At 44.5% G+C, this 26,713-nt stretch overlaps 1 protein-coding gene across 3 annotated transcripts; it reads right to left on the bottom strand.

Moving 5' to 3' along the window:
* Positions 1 to 583: 583 nt before the first annotated feature.
* GCNT4 (glucosaminyl (N-acetyl) transferase 4) lies at positions 584 to 26,253 on the bottom strand. Of its 3 annotated transcripts, none has more exons than XM_073235038.1 (2): positions 26,164 to 26,253; positions 584 to 5,075 (listed from the first exon to the last, which is right to left on the bottom strand). In XM_073235038.1, the coding sequence occupies exons 1-2, from the start codon at positions 26,235 to 26,237 to the stop codon at positions 3,710 to 3,712; spliced, it is 1,440 nt and encodes a 479-aa protein (XP_073091139.1). In that variant the 5' UTR covers positions 26,238 to 26,253; the 3' UTR covers positions 584 to 3,709. The 3 variants fall into 3 exon arrangements, with proteins under 3 accessions (XP_073091139.1, XP_036856213.1, XP_017503203.2); XM_037000318.2 differs by lacking the exon at positions 26,164 to 26,253 and adding an exon at positions 25,666 to 26,045; XM_017647714.3 differs by lacking the exon at positions 26,164 to 26,253 and adding an exon at positions 24,532 to 24,740.
* Between the last annotated feature and the right edge of the window lie 460 nt (positions 26,254 to 26,713).

The following is a 26,713-nucleotide window of genomic DNA, read 5'->3' as shown; positions in this document are numbered from 1 at the left end:
CTAGGGAGGTTTGTGACTGTGGTAGTCTTAGAGAGTGTGAAGGAAGAAAACTGGCCAAGAGGATTTCCAGAACTGGGGTGGGATGTGAGGATCCACGATGCCAAATAGTCCTCAGTGTAGTAGAGCTGGAAGGGTGTGCTACCCAGGACAAAGGGGAGCTCATCCAGCATCACTCACCCAAGCTTGAGGGCCCTGGTCCAGCCATGACCAAGAAGCCTCACAGCCAAGGCAGGAGGCCTGGTGCAGAGAGAAGAGTCTGATTTCCTAGGGACTGAGGGGCTTGAGATAAAGAGCTCAACCTACCCTATTAAGAACTAACTTCCACAAAGTAATCAAGCAAAGGAGAATATTTATCTGGATAATTAATCTTAGAGAAGCCAATCTGAAGGAGAATGGAGGCAGAATACTGGAAGATTCATAACTCACATTCATGTGCCTATAATCTGTGTATAATACACACACTGACTTCTTTCACTCTGAAGTGAAATTAACTGCTTTTCAAATATTGGGCAAGTTTTATACTGGAAGTCTTTGTGGAGAACCAGCACAACCACTGAAAGGAAACATCATAAATTCCAGGAGCTTGGTTTTTGGAGCACATTTTATTTTCCAATACTGGAGAATTCACATCTAGTAGCAGCCTAATACAAAAATGCAACACCAATCTATTTAAAACTCATACAACAGGAAATACGTATTTCAAAATGGTTTAAAGAAAAAAAACAGATTTAGAGACCAGCTGATAAAAACATTTAAAAAAATCAAAACTCTCCTTCCATCATTATCAACAACAAAACAATTGTCATACATAGGGTACATTCACTTCTCAGACCCAGATTGTCATTTTTTTGTTTTCTGCAAAATATGACAACATGTATATATATATATGGATGGATGTATAATATTCATATTCTGGAAGGCAAGAGAAATCTTCAAAATTTAACTCTATTTAAACATTTTATATATATTTAAGGAAAGGAGGAATATATATATATATATATGTATATATTTCACCTAAAGTCAGCAAAATATTAAAAATAGGAGCAACACTGGTCTTTAAATATTACAGTAGGATGTTCACATAATGTAGATATATTCTGGTAGCTCTTCCATTATTAATATCTAATACAGTTTACAAACTTCAAGGTCCTGCTCTCATTGCCAAATAACTTAAGAGTCTAGATTCAATAAATACTATGTGAAGAATAATTATAAAACAGGCTGCAGAACATTCTCCAGACCAGAGGGAGTCATACCAAAAGGTTTTAGGGAAGAATCAGGTTTGAAGGCATGCAGGGAATCTGCAGGATTCCCAAGGCAAAAGAGAGTGACCCGACCAGCTCCCTGAGGGTGAGGGACGGAATCCTGAGGAACAGGTCGGGGTGGGGGTTGGGGGGCGAAGAAGGCACTGCCATCCTTCTCACGGTGCTGTTTTTCATTTGAACATGGCATCAAAGGGATGAACAGCTGGAAAACTTCCTAGTAAACAAGGGATAAGATCATTTCTCACCAGGAGGCAAGATCCTGGACCAGGAAGTCAATTTTTGTTGTTCAGCATTTACATTTACTCAGAGAACCAAAGACATAAAAACCATGACTTCAAAAGGACCTTGTGTATTTAAGCCTGGGCGGTAGGAACAGTATTTCTATCCCCACTCCAGATCAAAGCCCCTGGACCAATTTGCTAATCCTACTGGCTTAAAAAGAACCCCAGGTGAGGAGGCGGGCCTTTCCTCATACCTGGATCCACTCAAGGAAGCTGCCCCTGCAACTGTGGCTTTTTTGTGTATTTTGAAAGTATCTCACAAAAGGTAAATGGTTTAGTCTCACAGTGTATGGATCTCTGTTTGCCTTTATAATAAGACTGCTCTCTGATATCTCAATTGTTTGTCCCCATTTTCAAACTACTCCATTTGCTATTTCAATTGATTCTCACAAAAACAAACTTATGAGGAAGCCAGGTAGGCGTCCAAGTGCTCACTTTAAAGATCAGGAAACTGAGGCACATAATAGGCCAAGGTGACTTAGCTTGTCACTGTCACACACACTAACGAACTGGTGAGGATCTTCTTCAGGACTTAGCTCCGCTTACCTCTAAAAACAGCCTTGGTCACAGTTGTTTTGGAAGAATGAAGTAATTTGAAGAGGGGAGAGGAAAAAGAGGAAGAAAAATGAGCTCAAGAGAAGTGCCACTTGGCAATTAGTACCATGAACTTTAAAACAAGCAAAGTGCATTTCACAGGTAGAACAGACATTTAAAACAATGTTTAAATCTTCAATCTTCTAAATAGTCTCACATTGGCCTTGATTATTACATCTTTGTAGTAGTTTCTGAGGCTGACATGGAAACATAAGATCACTGAGAAATTTTTACATGAGTTCCATGGTTTCCCAAGAGACATAAAGGTGTTACAGCCTGTTCTCAGGAGCCTGCTGCTGTCCCATTTCACCTCCAGCACAATACAGTTACATTAAAATATAGGTATATTTGACTCACTTGGTAGTTTCCTAAGGTGTAGGTTTTACATATTATTAATGAATATTCTTGCTATATGTCCTTAGGAAAGTCAGTTTTTTTTCCTCTCTGGATCTAAGCTGTGAGATTGCAATGAACCTAGAGCTTGTCTAATTTTAAGTTTGGATTCTACTTGGACAGTTGCTGGAGAAGTAAGAAAAATACTTAAATGACCATAATAGTTAATTTAGAAAGCTATCATATTTCACACATCTTTTCAGGAATATTCAGTGACTCTTAGCTTGATAGTTCCATAAGACAAAATGACACTAATTCCACTGTAAGAAAATATACATGTAGTGATAATCTATGAACTGAAAGACTTAGGTCCAATGTTCTGGAGTCGGACTTACAACTGTTAATCAACCTTTATTTTTAATCAGTAAATGTGTTTTAAAGAAAGAGCTGAATTAAAAAGGTCAGTCATGACACTGTTGTGTGACATGATACAAGTCATGCAAGTTCAGGCACTTGTCCCAGAGCCCCATCCACCCCCCACTGGCCCCTATCATTCTTACACTTTAATGCCCCACCAAGTCTTCCGACCCTGAACTGAACCAGTGAGGCACCAAAAGGCAAATTATGCTTTGGCAAGCAGGAAATTGGACAACTTTCTGAGCTCTTCTGAGGTAGTGGAGTCTTTCATTCTAATATTCTAATGGTTAAGAAAACTCTAGGGAACTGAACTAAGAGACAAGTGGAGTGTTAGTCGCTGTACTTAAACATGACTCTGAAATTGGTGGTTTGTATGGTTATATGCTTGCTGCATGCTCCAAAACTTCTTAGGTAGAATCCTGTTTGTTATGTGGAGAACATAAGCAAACAGGCTGCTGTGTGGTTAGGGTTAGCCATGGTTGCTCTAGGGCACTGTTAACTCAGACAACTTGAACTTAATTCCTACATGTTTCTGAAAAGGCATATGGCACATAGTTGGCGCTCAACAAACATCTGATGACTGGCTGTTTAAGATCTCTGATGTAGTTCAGCGAGATTATACGCAAAAACAAATGTAAAAATACTCAACCAACTGCAGGCTAATTGTCACCAAAGGCTAGGTCCCTTTTGTTTGTGCATGGAGTTTTAGAGAACTTTCAAATGATGAGAAGGTTAAGCTCAAATGATACTGGGCCCAGTATGGTATATAATTCCATATTAACTTCCTTCATCAGATACCTTAGTTCCATCATGATTTTATCATGATGTGATTGTGGGATTTTTAGCCATAAATAACTTTTCTGAAGACAAAGTGATCCACTCTCTCTGCTGTTCTTCAAGTTTTTCCACCAGGCATTTAATCAAGACAGGGTCCACTTTAGAATCAAATTTATTACCAAACCAATGTCCATCATTTATAAGCCACCTTAATTCTGCTGCTCCATAGATACACACACTTCGGAGGTGAGAGCCAGTACAACTGGGGTAGAAAAGGCCTTCATGATAATTCCATTTGACAAGGCGGGTCTTACTCTGTAGGTCAGACACATCCTGGGCTGACTGAGAAATCTCCCCAGGCATGCCCGGTACCCGAATTAATGTAGCCCAAAAATGTTCATCAGGTGAGTATGTATCTTCAGACCAGGCAAAAAAGTCTTTAACGAGGGAGCTGTTGAAAATATATTTAATAAATGCTTGACTTAAAACAAAATAAGCACTGCCAACAAATATCTCAATGTTGTGAGGTGGGGCTTCCTTGGAGATGTTTGTCCTCATTGGCAGCTTCACATATTCATAAGGCACCAGTCGGAGTTCGTGGTGATAAGTGAATCTTTCCATTTTATTGTTAGGGGGTTTCACTGTTTCTAACATATTTGCTCCATTGAGTTTCTTCAACTCTGACACTAATTCAAAGTTTGATTTCAAAGGAAAGTCTTGCCCACACAGGTTGATAACATATTTCCACTGAACTGAAGACTTGAGAAGATCTGACAAGCAGTTTAAATCAGCTTGGAGTCTGGAAATGTGTGCATACTGCACAGTCTCTAATTTGGAAGCAATGAAAATATTAGAGAAGCACTTAGCTAAATTGTTCATGGCAACTTTGAAGGTATTAGATGACTTCAGGTCATAATGGATGCAGTAAATATTGTGCTGGTTGTATACAGCATGGATCAGCCTTTCAACCATAATTGCATCTTTGTGAACAACCAAAGAATAGGCTATTGGGAAGCTTTCCTCCTCCCTTGAAACAAGCTTTTGATGGTATCTTCTTAGGGACCGATAAATGCCACAATCACTGGTCATTGCCACAACGTCGTCATCATCCAGGTCGATGATGTCTCTTCTTCTTATTTCCAGACTCTTGCCAATCTCCAGAGGCTCCTGCTCATAGATGCCTGAACAGTTAACTTCATACTCAACTTTGTTCTTAACATGGGTGTATCTGTTTCTTACAAAAGGCGAGGTACTCAAGGAGTACTCAACCAAGTAAATGCCCCTTTGAGGGAAGAGGAGCCTTCTCACATTTAGAAGCCTCAGGAAGGAGAGCAGCCACAGGGTTAAAAACAGGATGAAAACTTTCTGCCGAATGGGGTATTTGAAACCACATCTGAATGTCTTCATTCTGTTAGAAGAAAAAGGAATAATTTGGTTGAACTATTAAGAGGAAATTAGTTTACTTTGACCAAAATTCACCGGGCACTTATCACTTGCCAGGCAGAATGCTGGGCCCAAGGATGAGTAAAACAAGGTTACTGCCCTTGAGAGAATCCAGAAACAAGAAAATGGAAATATGTAGAATGGTGGTATTTTGTGATGTTCTGTGTGAAGTATACCTAGTTTTGAGAGATGTTGATTACCAAATAGAGTGGAAAATGATATAAACTCCTAAAATGTAGATATTATGTATCTTTTATTATCAGCATTTCTGCTTAGCATATTTGGGGAGGGATTACTCTGCTTTGTGCGGAGGTCTTAAAGACTTAGATGTCATAAAAAGGTCCCTGACGATGCCCACACCAGGCTGAAAGAAACATCTATCTCAATTCTATCTTGAGATCCTGATTCGATAGACATCTGAGGTCAGACAGTGAAAGCCCAGTGAACCCCAATGCTATCGACTGAATGTCTATGTCCCATGAAAATTCTTATTGAAGCCTACTCCCTAGTGTGATGGTGGTGGGAGGTGGGAGCTTGGAGGTGATGATGTCACAGGTGGAGCTCTTATGAATGAGATTAGTGCCCTTGTAAGAAGAGACCCCAGGCAGCAACCTTGTCCCTTACCGTGTGAAGACACAGCGAGAAGTCAGCAGTCTACAACCCAGTAGAGGGCCTTCAGCAGAACTCCAGCATGCTGGCCACCTAACCTCAGACTTCCAGCCTCTACAACTATCAAAAATAAATTTCTGTTGTGTATAAGCCACCCAGTCTATGGTATTTTGTTACAGCAGCCCAAACAGACTAAGATACCCACTTTCAAAAGTATGAGCAGAGGGCAGACATCCAAAGGAGAATGCATAATTTTGTATAGATGATATAAAATTGGCAAGCCTGCCCATTAATTTTAAAATTTTGTTAGCTTCTGTTTCCTCATAGGGATTAGCAACTTAACACTTAAAATGAAAGAACATGACTTTCACTGAGAGTTGGGGGGACAGTTAGGCAATATCTGTCCCTTTTAAATGTACCCACAGAGAAGGCACATGTGTGTGCAGAGAAGGCGTGAGCACAAGACAGCTCCCTGCAGTATTATTTATTCAGACTAAAGTCTGAAAACCACTAAAATGCCCTTTATCAGGATTGGTTAACTACACTCCACACTGTGTAAGCCTGAGACAAATCCGCACGTTCCCATGTGGAACACTGTCCATGATAATGTGAGAGAGAAGTAAGCAAAATGCAGCACGGGCTCACATGTGTGTCAAAAAAAGCCTATACATAAGGTGTCTACACACAAAGAGCACATGCTGGCAGCCTTTTTCATTCTCTGTCACCAAGTACTCAACTCTGCCATTGTAATGGGGAAGCAGCCATGGATAATTTGTAAATAAATGGGCATAGCTGCCTTCTAATAAAACTTTATTTGCAAAACAGGAGGCCAGCTAGATCTGGCTCCAGGCCAGTAACTTCCAAAATATACTGTACAGACACAACACTGGGAACAGGGGTTGCTTTGCAGGGCACAGTGGGAGAGGCCTGTGGTTTAGGGGCCTGGGTAGGAGGGGGATTTACTTACCACTGAATATCCTTTTGTATTATTTGAATTTTAAAAATTGTATTTCTTTTTCAGATAAAACCATGCTAACTAAGGGGAGGGCATAGATGTGCTTATTTTGGGAGCAGCAGGAAGGGGAATCCAAGGAGTACTACCCCAGTGATTACAGACAGGGGTGCTGGCTGAACCCCTCTGCTTCAAGGAGGCTCCAATACTGGGAAGTGAGATCTGAGGAGCCCGTGGGCAATTCCCCAACATCTCAATAAATCTTAAATGAGGACATAATCATTGTTCCCAATTTCTTAGAATTGGCAAGAAATCTGAACCTGTTTTATTTTTGCAGATTTCTTCTATATAGATCAATTGAAATGGCTCTCCTTGGAATGACATATCCTCACTCACCTTCACGTGAACCACTGTTATTTAAAGAACACCACCTGATCATCAGTGAACTGTTCTGCGGACCCCAGGACTTCTCTGAACATACCTCAGTCTCTCCCCTGCAGGTCCTGTCCTCAGCTCACTGCTCTTTCTGTGCACACTCTTCTCTGCATTTCAGCTTCCACATATACAGTGCCAACTCCTTGACCATCAGCCCTCACCTCTTACTCAAACTTCCCATGTGAACTTTCAATTGCTTGATGGACATCTTTAGTAGACACCCTGCAGGCATTCAAACCTCCAGGAGTCCAATGTTGAACTTGACATCTTCGCCTCTTGTGTGTTTTCTGTCTCCGTTTTCAGTGAGACCATCCATTCAATGACCCAAGCTTACAGCTTGAAAGCAACCTGACTCTTCCATTTCCTTCATATCTATATTAATAAATTATCTCATAAATATGCCCGAATCCATCCCTTCTGCTCCAGCCCCACTGGTAGGTCCAGACAACATCTTTGCTGAATCAGCACCCAAGTCAAGGAATCCCACTCAGGCTAATGACTGTGCCTTTGCCTGGCCTCAGCTTTCTAGCCCTCTGAAGCAAACTGAATAGAGTTCCATACACTCAGGATCAAGGCCAAAGTACCTGGCAGCTGTTACCAAGCATGGGAAAACTGACTCCCACTGCACAGGAAAACACAAACTACAACCCTAAAAACCTGAGCACACCTTTAGAATCAGGTATAGTGATAAAATTAGACTTAGAAGATTAATCAATCCCAAATCAATTGATCCATTTATTTCATCATTATCCTATTTCATAGTAATTAGGCAAAAACAGGAAGCAGATTACATAAATGGCTAGAATTAGAATGAAGCTTACCCACTGTAAATTTCTGCTTTTTCTTTTCTCCCTTTATTGGTTCATGGAATATTGAATTACTATCAGTTAATAGTTCTCCTTGAAAAGATCTCATATTTCTGAAGAAGTTTGCAAAGGCTTCCAGAGCTGTCAGTTCATTTACGATGTACCATTTAGCTATCATCTCACACTTACATAAAAAAGCACAGGCTGGCTCCTGCCCTCTGACCCATTTCCAAGGCCTCCCCTGTGCTCATGCTTCCCCCGCCCTCCCAGAGAACATGTGGAGCACACCCTTCTTGGCTTCAGCCAGGTGCTGGGAAGTCTTTGTTGAGATAAGAGGCCATGGCTGCCTGCCCAAGACAGAAGGCGGCAGGGCACCCGGGGGAGTGGTGGAGACACACTCTGCACAGGTCCATGGGAACTGGCTCTGGGTCCAATGTCTGAGCTTCACTACCCAGGGACAAGAGTTAATGTTAAAAGAAGAAGAGCAGGGAATCAGGACAGCCCAGGCACCTCACTTTCTCATTCTCCTGTCCCCAGGCATCCTTAAGGGGAACAGCTCCTCTGTCTATAGGCCAGTCTCTGACATTAGGGGAAATGAGCGACCCCTGGATACTAGCCTGGCCCAAGTCAAAGCCAAACCCCTTCACCTGCATATCATGGCCAGAAATTCCTTTGACTGAAAACATCCTCTCCCCACGTTTGAAGTAAAAAGGGGTGAAGGTGTGAGCACAGTGTAAATGGACTTCTGTCAAATCCTGAAAGGGGCTGTGGCCCCTTCCCAGCTGTGCCGGCTGACTAGGCACTAACCCCTGCAGGAGGTTAGAGAGCACAGCTCCCAACTGTGGCTCAGCTGTCCTGGGACAGGACCTCTGTGTGACACCCACAGCCCCTCCCAGCCGGGAGACGCAGAAGCCAGGGGCCCGGCAGGTACCTGCCCGCTGCGGTGCTGCTTCCCTTTCCAACTACCTGCTGCCCAGTGCCCAGGCCTGCATGGATGGGAACGAGCTCTCTGAGGTCCCACCAGAGCAAGTGGGCCAAGGCTGCCAGTCATGCTGGCCACGTGCTTCCAGCAGACCAGGGCAGCAGTGCCACCTTCTGCAAACACCCAGCCCCACCTCTTTTCCTCTTAAAGGCTCGTGGGCAGGAAGCAGGCAGGTGTTTTGCTACCAGGAAATAGACTTACAGTCACATTACAAAGAATTTCCCAACTGTGGAACAAGGGGTATTTCCCCTCCCACCCACCTAGGCAGACAAGGAAGCCTGACCTGCTGCCATATAGGCCCGCTGTTGCCATATAGGCCCAAGTTCGCAGTAATGATGATGAAATGGAGAAGGTAATGATGGCAGGGTTTGATCACTGTAGCACAGGTGAAATAGGTCTCTTTGGTTAATTCAATAAAAACCCAATAGGGATGTTGAATGAAACCTTTTCCCCAAACCATCTTCTTTTCCCAGCCCTGTTTACAGCCTTAAAGGAAACACACAAATGGACACCCCAGCTAAGTGGTTATAATTGCAGTCAGTCAGGGCTAAATGGCCAAAGCCATTAGCAGCTCTTCAATGAACTCTCCTTAAATCAGCAATTTCAAAACCAGGACTGTCAAAGTACACACTTCCTTTCCCAGGGAAGGAAGGAGAATTGGAAATCACCAACAGGAGGAAGACATCTGGGGAGAGAAGTACAGAATATAGTTTAGCTCAGGGACAAGAATGTCCACCTTCTTGCACAGGTAGTGCAGCACTTGGGAGAAAGGAATATACCTGGGCTCAGGATGCCTCAGACTTGGGCTTGACTCCCTGGGGAAACACACAGTAGCTGCAAGACTGATCAAAATATTTAGCCTCTGAATCCTGGTTTTCTTGTCCTCAGTGGGGATCAGAAATCCCCTCACTAGCTGCTGTGAGGGCTCAGGAGACCCTGTGTGAATGGGGTCACCCTGCAGAAATGCACAGGGCACAGTAGAGGCCCTTTCTCTCCCCACCTTGCCCCACTCCAAATCTTGAAGTTTTTCCAGTACATTTCATAGGACATGTTGATTTTTTTTTTTTTAAGATAGAATCCACTAGACAATTGTAGCAGACAATGTTAAGGAAATGACTGACCTTTATTTTTCTGATTAAAATAGGCAGTGGAAATGTAAGGAAAGATAAAGTGGCAGAGAGCTGAGACCTTGCTCAGGGCTGAGCAGGAAAAGAGGAAGCCACACATGTTCCTGCAATATGTGACCCCGCCCACACACAGCCAGGCTTCGGCCTAGGAACTGCCTACCGAGCCCCTGGACCCTGGACAAGTCCCTCAGCCTCTCACATCTCTGTGTCCTCATTGGTAAAAGGATGTTAATAATAATAACCATCTAAAGGATCTTAAGGTTACATGATGTAATGCATGCCCAGTGTTTTAGCACAGCCCAGACCATGCCTGCCTGGTAAATGTGAGCTGTGGCCCCATCTTCATCACCATCTTTATCCTCATCAACTTATCCTGAAGCCACCTTCCTCTTCTTTCTCCTCCTTTTTGTTGGCTTCTTTAAAGATCCTGCCCAGACCTATGGCTTACTGTCCTATTTTTCAGTTTACCTCCTATTTCTCCCCAAAATCTTGAAGTAAGTTCAATGTTTTAGAATTAATGTCTGAATGCCTTCATGTAATGTTCCCTATTAATTTAATAATATTATTATTAGTGTAGAATCACTTGATAAGAGTTGTTACCTGGGCAACTATTCTCAGGCCTCTGTATGTAATAACTCAATCCCCTCAACAGATCAGTGAGGTATTTTTATCCTTCTTTTACCAGACAGGAAACTGAGGCACATAGTGATTAAGAAAGATTAAGAAATTTCCTAAGGTTAGACAGCAATAGAGAGTGCTTTAGTTGGAACTTGAACCCAGAGAGTCTTGTTCCAGAGATGCGTTCTTAAACCTCCAGGCAATACTCTATTGGACTGTAAAGAAAAACTAGTCCACATTTTCCACAAGAGTTTTGCTCTTAACTAAAAGTTCTCATGATTGTGTCTTATCTAACTAGAACAATGAGAAGGGAAGGCCACCTGGGCAAGAAACTTGCTTTCTGCTCCTTCGCGGACTCCTGGGTGCTGTGGGGGTGTTGAGGAAGTGTGTCCTCTGCTGAGTCATCCTCCTCTGATGGTCTTACTCTAGGTTTGGTGAAGAGCAAGTCATCAAAGGGACAATCAGTGGCCTTATTGAAATCAAGGAGCTGCAGTAGAAGGACTTTTGCTTATTCAACAAGATTAGGAATTTTTTTTTTTAAGGTGGAACAGAAATGAGCATCAAACCACACTGAAGTCCTTGGAACTTCCACCCAGTTGAAAGGATTGTTTATGTGGAGAATCAGCTAGAGGAATGCTGAGTGAAGAACCCGTTCTATTCCTACAGTCAGAGCCTGGGGCCAATCCATGTGCTAATGAGGTCAGTCAATCTCCCAGCCAGTGACATCCTTTAAAGGAAAAGAAAGCTGGCTCACCCTAAGAAATTCCAGCCATCAATTACTCTTGTCTCATATGCTGTCCTTGACTACTTACTGATTCACTTGTTTTCATATGACCAGTGACACAATTTGGGCTCTCTGACAATTACTAATTATTTTAGAAAACATTCTGTGTGAAATCTTTCTCCAGGTGAAGAAGATTCCCTCTGTGGGCCACCTGTATGTTCTTAAACTTTGCAAACAGTGTAAAAAATAACATTTGAAGAGTTTATTGATTTAGAAATGTCAGGATTTTTTTTCTAAAGTCTTACAAAGAAGAATCATTACTTAAGAATGCTAATGTAAAGATGAGCTCACACACACACACACACACACACACACACACACACACACACACACACACACACACACACACACACACACACAAATCCTGATCTTGTTGAATAAGCAAAGCTCTTTTTAGCTGAAGGTCCTGCAGCTCCTTGATTTCCATAAGGCCACTGATTGTCCCCTTGATGACATGCTCATCACCAAACCCAGAGAAAGTTTTGGAGTAGGACTATCAGAGGAGGATGATTCAGCAGAGATGCACTTCCTCAACACCCCACAGCGCCCAGGAGGCTGTCTGCAAAGGAGCAGAAAGGCAAGTAGCTTGCTCAGGTGACCTTCCGTCTCATTGTTCTAGAGGGAAGATTACAAAGGCAAAAATAATCATCAGACTGGGAACAGGTAAACTGAAACTACGTAAAACATAAGAATGGCGTGACTGGGTAATACAATACAAACTGAGGACAAGCAATCCTCAAATAGCTCTAAAAGGAAAAAAACAGTCTCTGTTTATAAAAGTATACATTCTTTTTTTTAAATCAGAAAGTCAGAAAGGTCTAAAGAGGAAAATAAAGCTCACCTGTGCTCCACACAATATTGTTGTGTGGAGTATGTCCTTCCAGATTGTTTTCAATAAAAACTCCCTTTGGGTTTGCTTTTTAGCACAAAGTATCACTACATAGGCACTGTCTTCTCTGTTTTCATATCACAATATACTGTGAATGAGTCCAACCCAAACTGGGTCTGTTTAGAATTGTTAGAAAGTAATTGATTTCTGAGGTCAACATACTTTTATACAGAAAACAGAAACACTTAAATAATAGAATTTACTTTTCTGTGCCTTCTCCATCAAGCTCAGTTAATTATCCCACAATTCCTAAAGGAGCCTAGAAGCAAAATCCTAAAACTGACAAGGACTTTAATGGTGATTGAGTCCAAATTCCTCCTTCTCTAAATAAAGAAAAGAGGCCTAGCCATCATTTAACACTATTTAGTTCTTGAGAAGCTAAGAACACATTTCTCCTATTGTATACATGCTTGTATATCCAACTGCTCTCCCTCAAGACTCTGAAGAGAGGGTGGGACTTCTGCTCACCAAATCCAGGCCCCTTATGGTGGCAAGCAGTCCAGCCAGGTTCTATTGTTCCCACCACTTAGGCTGTTCTAGCCAAAGTCAATACAAATCATGCTACCAGAGTCAATGGGCACATACCTGTCCCTTCCTAATGGTCTATACTGACTAAAACTATATGCATTATCTTACTTATTCCATTCAATGTATCTGTAAGGCAGGTACTGTCATTATGTCTATTTTTCAGATTAAGAAACTGAGTCACAAAGGATAAGTAGCTAGTACATGGAAGAGCCAGGCAGTCAACTGTGGCCTGATTTCAGTGCCTACTCTGTTAATTACAGCAGGAGGCTGCCTCTCCAATCTTTTCACAATAGTAGAATCCTGTTGGTTCTACATCTGAAATGCATTTTGAACCCACACACCCCTTTCCACTCCACAGCACCCATCATCTGAGCCAGCATCAACTCTTGCCTGCATGTGAAATAACCTTACTAGTCTCCCTTGCTTCCCTCTAATCTATTCTTTGTACTGTAGCCAAATAGATCTTTAAAACCCGTAAATCAGCTCACACCTCCTCTCTAGTTCCATTCCCTACACTTAAGACCCCTCACTGGGTTGCATTTAGAATAAAATTAATTCCTTTCCAGCCAGTTCCTGTCCCTGCCTTTCTCTCCAACTTCATCTTATTCCACTTTTTTTTCTCACTCCTTATATTCTAAGCAACACCAGTCTTCTACAAGTTTCTAGAACACCAGGCTCTTTCCTGCCTCAGGACCTTTGCACTTGCTGTCCCGTTTAGACAATTTTTTTCCCTTGATGCTGGCCTGACTGACTGCTCCCTATCCCTGAAGTTGTAGGACAAATATCCTCTCCTCAGGTCTTCTCTGATCATCCTTCTCTATCCTATCAGACTCCTTTTTAGCATGTACACAGCAGCATATATTTCTCTCCCCCAGACAGGCTTTGTTCACGCTCTACCCCATCCCCTCGTACACATCTACCTGGCACAGGGTAGTTGCTCAATGGCACAAAGTCAGAAGACCCAAGTTCTAGTCTGGGCTGTACCATCAAAACTTCAAGCCATTTAATCTTGGGCAAGTTTTTACTTGGCATGTGTAAAATGGGATAATGGTTCTTCTATCTCACAATGCTTTTATGAAGGTCCTATGACATAATGCATGTGAATGGGCTATGGGACAGAACAACTTTGGTATGCAAATGTCATGCATTAGGACCACTACAAGAGGAATTGATTTCTTGGAGAAACTGGGTAAGAGTCACTATATTCTGGCTTAGTTTCATTTTTCTAAAAAGGTACATGCATGGTTCCCTTCAATCAGATATCCTAATTATTTTTTGTTTTTCATTACCTTTTACAATTCTTTCCAGAATTCTTTCATCATTCTTTTATGTGGATGTCTGGTGCAACCTTGTTCCTGAAGACATACACCTGTCCTGGATTTTTAAAGACAGGAAGATAGTTGTTTTGGACAGGCTTTTTTTCCCCCTCGGTATGCTTAACATTTTCTGAAAGATGGATAGCCATGGATTCCTGTAAGAGGCACCCAAGAAGAGCAAGCGCATCTGGTTCTGTGCAGTCAGGAGCAGCCGAACAGCTTCTGAGACTCCACACATTGCAGACACCATAAACTATTCCCCCCCATTCAGTGTCTTTAACGGCAGTTCTTCTCAGCGCAAAACTCTAATACACATTCTAGCATCCCTGGTTGGCAAATCCATCCCAAAGGACTGTGTAACAAAGTGGCACTGAAGGTTCTGCAGCAACGCAAGTACACAGAACATATCCTGAAGCTGGGCTCTGCCAGTTCTCAGATCATATGTCAACTTAAAACTGTCCCAGCTCAGGGCAGCAGGATGACTGTTATCCAAAGTGGCTCTCCCTGAGGTCCCTGCAGAACACATCACAACTAATGGCTTCTTTCTTCAGGCACTGTGCCTTGATTTACAAGTACAAAGCCTGTGGTCACCACTTTCCTTAAACAAAGGTCTAACTAACCTGCAAGATTTGAGAATAGAGGTCTGAATGAAAATGCTGGACATGAACATCAGGCTATCAACCACCTCTTTAGATTGTAGTTCTTCTAACCAGTAATTTTGCTAGAGCCTTTTGGGTTTGGGGAGACTTATTGGGGTCATTTAAAGTCACAAGGGACAGGAACAACTCATGTATTTACCAGATGGCTGTCCCTCAAAGTCATCAGAAAGCTGGGCTGCAGCAATGGAGGAAAAAAGTGCAGAATCCAGACAGTTTTCATAGTCACACAGTTAGGAGATAGACAACTTGATTCTGGACCACCAGGGAAACATCCAGAGCTGATTGTGTATCTCGTTGGGCAAAGCTACATGGCTAAGAAGTCTTTAGCAGGAAATCTAAAGGGCCAGAAATGATATTACAGAATGAAAAGTTTTAATTTTTTTTAACAATTTGTGATTCTCATTGGGTTGCAAAACATTAAGAGCTTTTTCTATAGAAAAAAAAAGGAGAAAAAGGAAAAGTGTGGATTTCTAAAATACCTATGCCCTCAAATTTCAGTTTGTATGGTAGCAGCTTAAATAAAATGTTTCCTTCTTTTTAGATATTAAGTATTACAAAAAAAGGGGGCTAATTGATGCCATTTCTTAGGTCTTCCTACACACTTAGCTGGACACAAAATAGCAGAACCCAAATATAGTTTATGTTTTAAATTTAAAATGTTAGTTGAGAATATTTTGGCTTTTTTCTATAAAGAAGAAAAACTGAAGACCATTAAAAAAAAATATATGCTTTGTACACTAGAAAGGAAAAAATACTTTCCCCACCCAAGGTCTACATGGTATTTACACCCCCCACAAAGAAATTTCTGGAAGCACTTACTTGGCATTATATGGCTGACTCCATGTTTTATACCAGCCAGAATTAATTCCTTAAGAGTAATGTAGCAGCTGAAGACATACGTCAACACTGATGTTTATATGTGCATTTAAAGTAGAGTCTCTAATGCCTGTAACTACAGAGGCAGTGCATGGAGACACAGATATGAAATCAAGGGCATCAAGGCAGAAATGGCTTTAGGCCAAGCCACACTCTCCATGAATGGATGAGACACGCTCAGTTTTAAATCATCAGAAAGGCTCCATTATTTGTTTTCTGCATTCTGTGGATGTTGTAGGAAGCCGAGCTGGAGATACAATATGCTTCTGCACTTTGACTGAACAATTCAAGACTGGCAACTCTGGCAGGCCTTCGCCAGTCAGTAAAGATCCATATTTCTTGGTTTAAAATGTATATATGTCCTGAGAGCTTGTGTGTATACAGACAACAAAGTTAAGACTCAGGAACTTAAACTAAAGAGAATCTGCAGTGCTCAGGAAAACTGCCAAAATAGGGAATTTCAAAAGCAGAGATTTTGTGTAAAATGTTTCACCAAAAGTCAAATCTAGAAATAACTCCAGGAACCTCTCCAGTTGGCATCTCCTACCAGGATGCATTCTAGCAATGGTTTTAATTAAGGTAGCAGGTTTCAAAATGTAGGTTTTTATTTTAGGTTAGTATAAAGACAGGTAAAAAGATTGTTTAGTTAAAAACTAAACATCTAAGCAAACTTACATGTCAACTATATAGAATGCAAAAGTAAAAACCACACTATTCAGATGTTCACATGGACTATATACTATTAAAACCACTAAAACAGGGTGGTATTGATGCCAGAATAGACAGAGATCAGTGAGATGAAATTCAGAAACAAACCCAGAGGGTAAGGATTTTTACACATGGCTCTGTAGAGAGGGCCTCAGGTAAGCACTGCTCAGCTCTCAGCCATCCTCCTCTTGTATGTCCGGCTGTAAGCCCGGGCGGGCCAGATCATTTTGGAGAGTAACCCTGCAGGTGGGCTGCCTTCTCCAGAGCTTGTTTGTAACAACCTTGTTATTTATATCAAGAAAAAGACATCAGTCCCATGTAGGGTGAACCACGTTGGGCAGCTGTGGGTCACTCCCTCCTCCCTCCACTACCACTTGACCCACTCCTCTCCTCTCTGCCACACCTCACCCCTTCCATCTCACCCTCCTCCTTTATCTTGTGTACAGCACAATGGGCTTGGAACTTAAAGCCAAAGGTTCTGAACTTTACCCTGACTGCGCTAACAAGCTGTCGCCAATTTAGTCAGCCCTCTGCCTCCTTATTTGCGGAAGAGACTAAAGGGCACTGGCTCACACAGATAGCAAGACGACTAACTGAGCTCAGGCCCTGGGTACTTTGTGGCAGGAAAAACAGGTGGGCCAGCAATGGGCATATAGCTTGCATAATGGTAAGGAGTCAAAAGCACTTAAAGAAGCAACAGCCAGAGGAGGAGCGCTGAATGCCACAGAGCAAGGGTTTTTCTGCAAACGAGGAGGCTTCATCCTCAGCATGCCATACCCACTCCTGCAACCAGAGACCACCTAGGAGAGAGCACAGCCAGGGATCTCCAGGGGGCAGGATGGGGCAGAAGCCATAGCAAAGGCTTCCACATTCTCACGGTCAGGGGGGAATTGGATGGATGCCTACTATAACATTCTAACAACTTTTCTGTAGGTTTGAAAATTTTCCAAACTAAAAAGGCTTTTTATCTTTCCTTTAAAAAAAGATGGAATCATAGAGGTTAATGGGGAGTAGGCAAGACTTTAAGCCTTTGAAAATCCCTGCCTCTTATTAGGACTCAGTCAACACATTTTTAGTACCACAGTTGTAAACATTTTTTTAAGTCTGGTGTTACTGCCTTCTGCTCTCTCTCTATACTCTATACTTTCCAAGTGTTACCTGGTTCACTTCTTTGTTATAAAAATGATTTTTCTTTTGTTGATTCATATTTATGAATTAGTTGATGTTCATAAAAATGCTTTTTCTATTATTTTATTGTGGTAAAATATATGTAACATACCATTCACCATTTTAACTATTTTTAAAAATCAGTAATGCTAAAAAGCCTGTGTTCCCTAGCCTATTCTAGAAAAGCCATTCTATAAATGTTGGTGAGATCACGGGTGGGTGACTGGCTGGATAAGATGGAAGGATGGATGGATGGACAGATGGATGGTGAGGTCGATGGACATGGATGGGTCAATGGTTAAATCTAACCATTTTTAAGTGAACCATTCTGTGGCATTAAGCATATTCATACTGTTGTGCAACCATCACCATCTCCATCCACAGAAGTTTTTCATCTTCCCCAACTAAAAACCCTATATCCATTAAACACTAACTCCCCAGTCTTCCCTCTCCACAGGCCCTGGAAACCACCATGCTACTTCTGTGAATTTGCCTACTCTAGCAAGCTTACATAGAGGAATCATACAGTATTTGTCCTTTCATGACTGGCTTATTTCCCTTAATATAATGTCTTCAAGGTTCATCCATGTTGTAGCATATGTGAGAATTTCCTTCCATGTTCAAAGCTGAATAATATTCCACTGTATGTACATAACACATTTTGTTTATCTATTTGTCTGTCATTGGATGCTTGCCTGGCTTGTATCTGTTGACTACTGTGAATAATGCTGCTATGGACATCAAAGTACAAAAATCTGTGTCCCTCCTTTCCCTTCTTTTGGTATATATCCCATATATACATGTGTGTGTGTGTGTGTGTGTATGTATATATGTACCTTTATTCTCATATACCCTATTTCTATCCCCTTCAACTTGGTGCCTATCCATCCAGCAAACATCACCTGTGAGCCTACCATGTACCAGGCAGGCACTGTGTTCAATCTGGAGAGAAACAACTAGAAACCCTACAGACTTGAGAATGTGATCCAAGAAGTCCCAGTTACTTGGTTACATTTGTATTTTATTATAAAGAAATAATTTCCCAGAAAAGATAAGTCACCAGTTGGAGTCTGGAAATGTTTCTTTAATTCAGGGACTTTCTTGCCATAGTGTTGACTTTATATTTCTCCTTTCTTAGGATCTCTTCTCTGGTTACACATCCCTTCCATCAGCCCCACAATTTCCAGATTATTCTGTTAGAATTTTTTCACAATCTGGTCATCGCAACTTAATTTGTGCTACCTTGTGTGTCATTCCCCTTCTCTCTCCTGACCCATCTGATACCACATCTGACTCTGCGTGCCTGACAGGAGGGCAGGGTGCCTGCCAGAAAGAACAAAGGACAAGAAAAGCTGGTAGCAGATGATGGCTGGGCAGAGAGAGCCCCTCCCTGTTGCACCCACATCGACCATGGGATGTGGACAGTCCACAAGTGCTACAGTGACAGAGGAGCAGCAGGAAGAGAAGATGAACCTTAGCGAGCACAGGAACTACGCTGGGCCTTGTTCTTCCTGATCCTGAGCACAACTGCCACCTGCTGCCGCAGTCTGAGGGAGCTGCTCTGTCACGGGCTGTCCAGGTGGGGCCGATGACTAGGAGGAATGTCAGGATTTGCAGAACCTTTGGGAACAGGTCCAACCTAGCCAAGAGCAGATATGCCGCCTATCTCAGTCTGAGCACAGCCAGGAAGCCCTCCTCCAAAGGGACAGATAACCTTGTATATTTTCCCCTTAACTAGATCAGAGAAACAAGAAGAGGACGGAGAAGAAGGAAAAGCAATCCACAAGCTATACACAAATACTGAGTATTCATGGAGATTAACTTGAGAATACAAAAAGCCCCCTTATCACCAGGCACTTTTTTTTGCTTGCCATGGTAGAGGAGAGCATCACACTGAGAGAGGTTCAGTAGCATTTGGGGGAGGCAAGCAGGTTTGGATTTTATTGAGATTTTTGCTGTTTGGATGAAGGCCGGTCTTTCAATGCAGGTGGTGGGAGCAGGGAGAGGGCTGAGTAGGACTGGATAAGGTTCATGAAGGACATAATGGTGTAGGAGGATTACAGGCACTTTTTCATGCTCTATCAAGCATGGCTAAAATCATTCTTGCCATCCAGTTGTTTTGCTTTTTTGCCTTTTTAAACTTTTTTTGTGCAATTTTATTATCTAATCGCACTCCTTTAAGAATCATGTGTGAGCAAAATTTTACATTAAAAAAATTAAATAACCTAAATCTGGGTAGGGGGAAGGCAAGCAGGGAAAAATAACAAGGCACAATTTTTGCTTCCTACTATTTTGAAATTTCTGAGTTCCTCTCAATCTGACCATAAATAAGATGAAACTTATCTTCGTGTCATCTGCAAAACAAACAAACAAACAAAAAACTAAGCTCGCGGTATAAACAAAAGAAAGGGAAGCAATCCTGACAGTCACACAGCTCCTGGCGATGTGCTCTGGATGACTGCCCTGTTGAATAACACTGAGGATGGAGTCAGAAATGCAGGCTCATTCACAGAACCTGTGAGGAGCACTTTAGAACAGGGAGCACTTCAGAAGAGCCACAGCTGAAATGCAAACAGTGATGGAGCTGATGACAGTTATTCTTCTGATGTCAGCTCCATAAGGAGCAAAAGATGCCAAGTTTTAGGTCTCACTAACTGCAAGGAAGGCCTGTGATGAAGATACTCAATATGTTATTAATTCCTCAGACCAGGACATCAGCAGCCAAATTAGACAAGGACACAGAAGTTTATACAAAAGAAGACAGAAAAGGACCCAAACAGATGTGGGCACACTTGGATCTAGGAAGATGAGATTTAGCAGAGATAATTATAAAGACTGACCACTTAGGTCCAAGAAATCAGCTGCACTCATACCAAGTGGGGAAATGTGGTCTAGCAGAAGCATCCAGGAAGCACAGGCCGGCGTTCTGGCTGAGTGTACATCTGGGACTGGTCACAGTTTGGTATGAGGCTGCTAGAAGATTTTTTTTAAAGGCAGCAAAACCAAACCCAAACCAAAACCAGTGCGATCCTGGACAGCATGAGAACCACGGAGCTGTGGAACACGAGAGCCTGAAGGGATCTTAGAAAACATCTCCGCCCCTGCCCCCCCTGCTTAGGCTTGGGAAGGCTTCATGTGTTTGTGTCTGGGTACACACTCTAGGGGGATATGGACTGACGGGAGTTAAGCAGCTCAGTGAGAAGCTAGTGACCACAGGAGGGAAATGCAAGATTAAGAGGGAAATGCAAGATTAAGACTGAAGAAGTGAAAATTCAAGAGGAATAAAGACTGGCTCCAAATATTAAAACCCAGGTTGGTTGCTGAGCCTATCCCCAGAGGGGCTGATTCAGGTCTGGATGGTCTCAGAATTTGAATTTCTAACAAATTCTCAGGTGATGCGGATGTGGCTGGTCCAGGGACCACACCTTGAGAACCACTGCTTGGAGTAACAAAACTGTAGTATTTTTTTTTTTAATGTATGTATTTATAAGATTTTATTAAGAGACAATGGCCATTTCCCATTAAGTCCAAATTAAGGAGAATTTATTCATTTTAAAACCCCACACATTTGTATTTAAGATTATGTTCTTTTTAAAATGTCATGTTCTTAGCATTAGTTTCACCTTTACTTCTGACCCTTTGTGTTTCTTATTAGTTCTGCTTCATAAAGCAGACTTCTCTTCCTGCTTCTGCTTCATTTTTTGGCAGTTTATATAATAGGCAGCTTCCCTCTGGTCTTCTTCCACTTCTCCAGTGCTTTTTCTATTATATCAGCAGATCAAGCTCCATATCATATTAAAATATGACTTGCTTTTATCAAATGGTATCTGGCTTCCCACATCTAAAGTAATAAATATCGATCCAATCCTTTCCCCAAAGACCCACACCAAGCCCACCATGCCCAGGGATCTATTGGGTTTTGAAGCAGTGCATTCAATTACTGGTTGATTTTATTTAATCTTATATACTTGAAGCTTCAGCTGTATATCCCACTAGGAAAATTACCAGCATATGGAAATGCATTTAAAAATAACAAGCAAAACAATGCAAATTAATATAAAACATACACCTTCAAATTGCTTACGAAAAGTCGGTAAGCCTGGACATTGATATGATGATCTACTTTGATTCTCTGCACTCTAGCGAGCAGTGACCAGATCCTTTTCATTACAGCTCATTTCACGCAGCATCCAGCACTTGATACTTGTTGACATTTAAGTGGAAGGAACCCCTGCCTGTGAGTCAGGCAAATGGGATCCTAGCCTTAACTTTCCACTGTTTGACTCCATGGCCTTGGACAAATTCTTAAAATTCTTTAGTTCTCAGATCCTACATCTGAGAAGTGATAGAAATGACATCATCATATTAAAGCAACCAGCGCTAAGACTTACTGAGCACTCACTACCTGCCAGGACAATGCACACACTGTGCATACGTCATGCACACATGCATACCAGGTGTATCCATGATCTGCACATGCATACCTTGTGAATACCACATGTGCACATCCATACCTTGTGCACATATGGTGCACACATGCATATATCATGTAAATGTTATGCATGCATGATGCGCACATGTATTCCTCACAACCACCCGTGAGGAGGTAGCATAATGTGTGTACCTCTTACATGTGTTGCCATTTCAGAGACCAGGAAACCAAGGCGAGAGGTCAGGAAACTTTCACAGGTTCACAAGCTAGGGAGTGACAGGGCCAGAAGTAAGGCCTCAGCAGCCTCCCGCTAGGGCACCGCTTTGCCATGTGGGCTTTTCATCTCTGGGATGAAATGTTTAATTTAAAACATTAAATTTGCATGATCCACAAAGTAAAAATTCTAATTTCACAGTCATATGTATTTCAAAATATTGTTTCTGGAAGATGTTGATGGTTTATATTATGAGTTTGGCATCAAAATGCCTGTACAATCAGACTTTTTTACCCAATACTCCAGGAGTAGGAAGGGTCTCCAGACACCTCCTCCTTTCCAACTGGCTCCATCCCAGTCACATGCACATACGTGGGACGCTGTCTCATCTCAAAAAAAGATATCCTTCTGTCCTACCTTTCACTGGAGAGCAGCTTCTGGGGAGTTAAGTGTGGCCACCACTGCCGGTCTTCAACCACCACCACGCGTACACACACACACACACCCATGCAGGGTACGCACTCACATCTGGACTTCAGTGGAGACTCAGGGCCACCTGGTTTCCTTCACCTCTCCCCATGAAGACAGGGGCTCTGTTCCAGGTCCGCAGCCCCGCCACAGCCCAGGCTTTAAGTGGCACCCCAAATACAAATGACATCTGCTTCTCTAGAGGGTCAGCAGAGGCCTCAAAAGCAGCTGAGACTCAACCAACCCAACTTGTCTTTCCTCCAGTTCCCTCTGCTGTAAATGCAGTGTCACCTACCCAAGTGGCTCAAGCCCAAGCTTAGAGGGAGTCACCCTGTACTCTTACACCACACAAAAACTGGTCACCAAATCACTCCAGAGCTGCTGGGAATCCAGCCACTTGTGCCACCCCACTGCAGCCTCTCACACCCTCAGAACCAGCCCTGTTTACGGGCTCCTCAAATCCATTTTCCACATAGCAACTGAACTTTTGCTTTGTTCTGAATCTAAATCTCACCAGGATACTTTCAGGTATGAAACAAAAATGGCCCCATGGCCTGACATCCTCAAACCCTGGTACCTGCTCACCTCACCAGGTGCCGTTCTCCCCTTGGGTCACACTGGACCTCTCCTTACCTTGAACTCTCTCTCCCCTTCCCTCCTCCGCCTTAGGGCCCAGCGCTCCCCCTTTTCTCCTCCCCTTCCTCCTTCCACTTAATTTATGTTAACTTCTACTTATCCTTCAGGTCCACCTTAAATCTCTCCAAAGGCCTCCAGACTCCACCCTAGACTTGGGGGAGCTAGGCACATCTGTGCTCCCTCAGCACCTAGTACTGGCCTAGCAGATAGTAGGCCAATCAATAAATTTGGATTGTGAATTTATTTTTCAACGTGCCATCCCACAATCTTACTGTGATGGCTTTCTTCCTGTCTTCTAGTCTAAGAAGGAAACTCTTTGAAGCTGACGCAGTTTTACTTCTGGTATGAGGTGCTAGAAGCCCCAGGTCACCAAGTCACACTCCCAACAACAGTGGTTCCAGTTGTGGGTGATTCTCAAGGGAGAAAGCAGAAACTGGAGACTGGCATGCATAGTCTCCACCTGTCTCCCTCCCCATGACTCCTTTCAGAGTTGGTGTAGTAACTATGTATTGCCCTCCTATGCTATAGGCATGGTGCCATCATCCCTACCTACCTCTGTGCAGAGTATTTAGTGGTGTGGCATTTAACAAATTACTATGAACTCTGCCCCTCAAAACAATGAGTGTAAGTAGTAAACAGGAGGGGGCACTTCTACACTTCCAAAGGAAACTCTCCTTTCAGTCTTCCCCGGGGACATTCAGTGCCACGTAACAGGTTTCTTTGGCTCTTGTTTCTCTGCTAATACAAGAGATAATTCAACTGCACCTTAAATGGTCATTTCTCAAGAGAATTAGATCCTTAGAAAGTGCAACATAGGAACTGCTCTCCGCAACAGTCCACTTACTTTTAGATTTTACTTCCTCAAGACACTATCAATAAAAGCTGTGAAAAGGGACAATCAAGTTCTAGAATGTCTTAGACCGATAGGTGGCTTCATAATAAGGGCATGCTTTACGCGTGTAAGACCATGTAGACTTCCATGTCTACCAAAGCACACCGGACACGTAAATTAGTATTATCCCGAGCTCCCTAAATCTACTGGTTCGTTGCTCTTCAATCTTAAGAACTGGAAGAGGAAAGGACAAGGGCCTCAGGACTAACACCACCTCTCTCCCTGCCCAGTAAAGGGGCAAGACACAGGTTTCCCGGGCTGCAACCACGCAGGAAACCTCCTCCAAGCCAGAAAGCTTAGTTCCGAAATTTACAAAACAGTACCTGCTCACTCGCTCCGTTAGCCTAAGACGGTAAACTAACTCCGAGTCCAGACCTTTCGGCTCGGATCCCCGGAAGCTCCAGACTGCCGGGAGGGACAATCCTGGTCAGCTCTGCGGCACGAAAACTTGACCTTAAAAAGGGCAGAAGCTCGCCCCTGCGGCCGGCGCGGCCGGGAGTCTGCCTCGCAGCCTCCAATCCTCTATCACGACGCCGTTCCCTCCGGCTCCCACGCCGGGTCCGACCGCAGAAGCCGCGCGAGCCGCCCGTCCCCGAGCGCCGCCTCCTTCGCCCGCCCACTCACCTCCTCCCGCCTCCCGGAGCGGGGACGGCCGGGACCCGGGTCTCGGGCAGCGTCGCCGGGCCGCACGGGTCCAGGGCTACCAAGAAGCTGGCGGGCGGGCCCAGAAAGGAAGGGCGCGGAACCGGCTTGGAAGGTCCCTCAAGGACCCAGCCCCCGGCGCCCGTCACCTGGGCGGCTCTAGGTGGACCTCGGGGAGGACAGAGACCGCGGGACCCCCACTCGGGGGAGGGCGCATCGGGCTCCGCATTCTCCCCGCTCCGGGAGATTCCCGGGGAACCCCCGCCGCGGAGGCGCTCAGCGCCTGCCGGCCTCCCCGCTCTGCCCCAGGAGCCCGGGATGCGGACGCCGCGGCTCGCGTCTCCCGGGACACCTTGGCGCTGACACGCGCCGACACACGCCGGCCGCCCGCCGCCCTCTTCCCCAGCGTTGGCCTCAGGGAACTTTCCAGTGTCTGGCCGCGGCGTGAAGCCCCGAAGTTGCGGCGTCCGCTGGCCCTCGGCGGGGTGGCCCCCGCGCACCAACTCCATCTGCGCCCGCCGGGTGGCCGCGCCGGCCCCTCCCAGTACCCGCAGGCCCGCGGGCGCGCAGCCAGGCCGGGGCTCAGCCGGGGCTCGCGACGCGGCCCCCCCAGGCCGACACCCCCGCCCTCATCCCCTGGACGACCGCGGCGCCCAAGGGCTGCGCGGCGGGAAAGTGAAAGCCGCGAGGAGAGGGTCCGGGCGTCCCGACCACCCTGCAGATGGGACCGGAGCCCCGCACCCCGCCACCAAGGGACAGCGCTGCACCCCGGGCCAGGGCGTTCCTTGTTGGCCGGCGTAGCTAAGTCGACTTACCAAAGGGAGCGGGGGAGCCCCGAACGCGGGGTCCCGGCGGCTGCAGAGGCCACCGCGGCGGGGGCCGCGAGCTGCGTCCAGCGCCCCAGTTCCCTCTGCGGCGGCAGCGGCGGCAGCGGCGGCGGCTTGCTCCCACCTCCTCGTTCTTCCCCAACTCGGCGGCGCGCTCTGCTAGGGAGTTGCTCTCCCTCGGCCGCGGGTGGGAGAGCGCCGAGGGGCCCCGTGACGTGGAGCAGAAAGGAGGAGCGCCGCCGTCGCGCCCCCGCAGAGGGAGAGCCCCACCCCTGCGCTCCAGGGTCCCAGCCCAGCGCTTGGGACAAAATTCCCAGGCGCGGGCGGCGCGCTCCTCTCTGGCCATATGCCCGGCTCTCCGCCGCTACCCTGAGAGTCATCCAGGTTCGGTTCCCTCCCTGCAGTTAGCAGACAAGAAATTCAAAGTCTGGAGAGCTAAGTGACCTGCCCAAAGTCCCTCAGAGGGCGTTGGCAAAGCAAACTCACCTGTGACTCCTTGCTTTCCCTCGAATGCCGGGCTCTGCGGGGCTCTGGCCCTGCGGGAATCTACTCCCTCTCATTGGTAAGACGAGGACGATGTCCCACTCAGCCTGGAGATATTTATCTAGTCACAGCGTGGGAAGGTGAGCTTATTACCCAAACAACAGGGTACAAAGCTGTTTTTCAATCGGTGTCTACACGCCAAGTAGACACTCTAAGGCTTCCTCTTTACCCTCAAGAGGGGGTGGGGGTGGCAGCTGGCTGTGCAGGCCCATATCCTGTCCCAATCCTGCTCACTCGAATAATTCTATGAAAGCAAGTACACACGCGTACTTAACCAATTGGGCAATAACTACTACTCAGCCTCCATAGTGGGTTCTAGTGAATATGCTAACTTTGTGAAATGGATGCTCTACGCTGCGTTTGCAATCCTGACATTTGCAGACATCTCCCACAGCGCTCAAGTTCTTCTCTTTTGGGGCCAGAGGCTCCCAAGATTGGCTTTACAAGGCAGGAGGAGCAACGGGCAAGTCAGTCCCATCTGGTTTGCTCCTTC

The sequence above is a fragment of the Manis javanica genome, chromosome 1 (genome assembly GCF_040802235.1).
Source record: "Manis javanica isolate MJ-LG chromosome 1, MJ_LKY, whole genome shotgun sequence".
Lineage (NCBI taxonomy): Eukaryota > Metazoa > Chordata > Mammalia > Pholidota > Manidae > Manis > Manis javanica.
The sequence above is the reverse complement of the archived record's forward strand: the minus strand, read 5'-3'. Positions and strand labels throughout refer to the sequence as shown.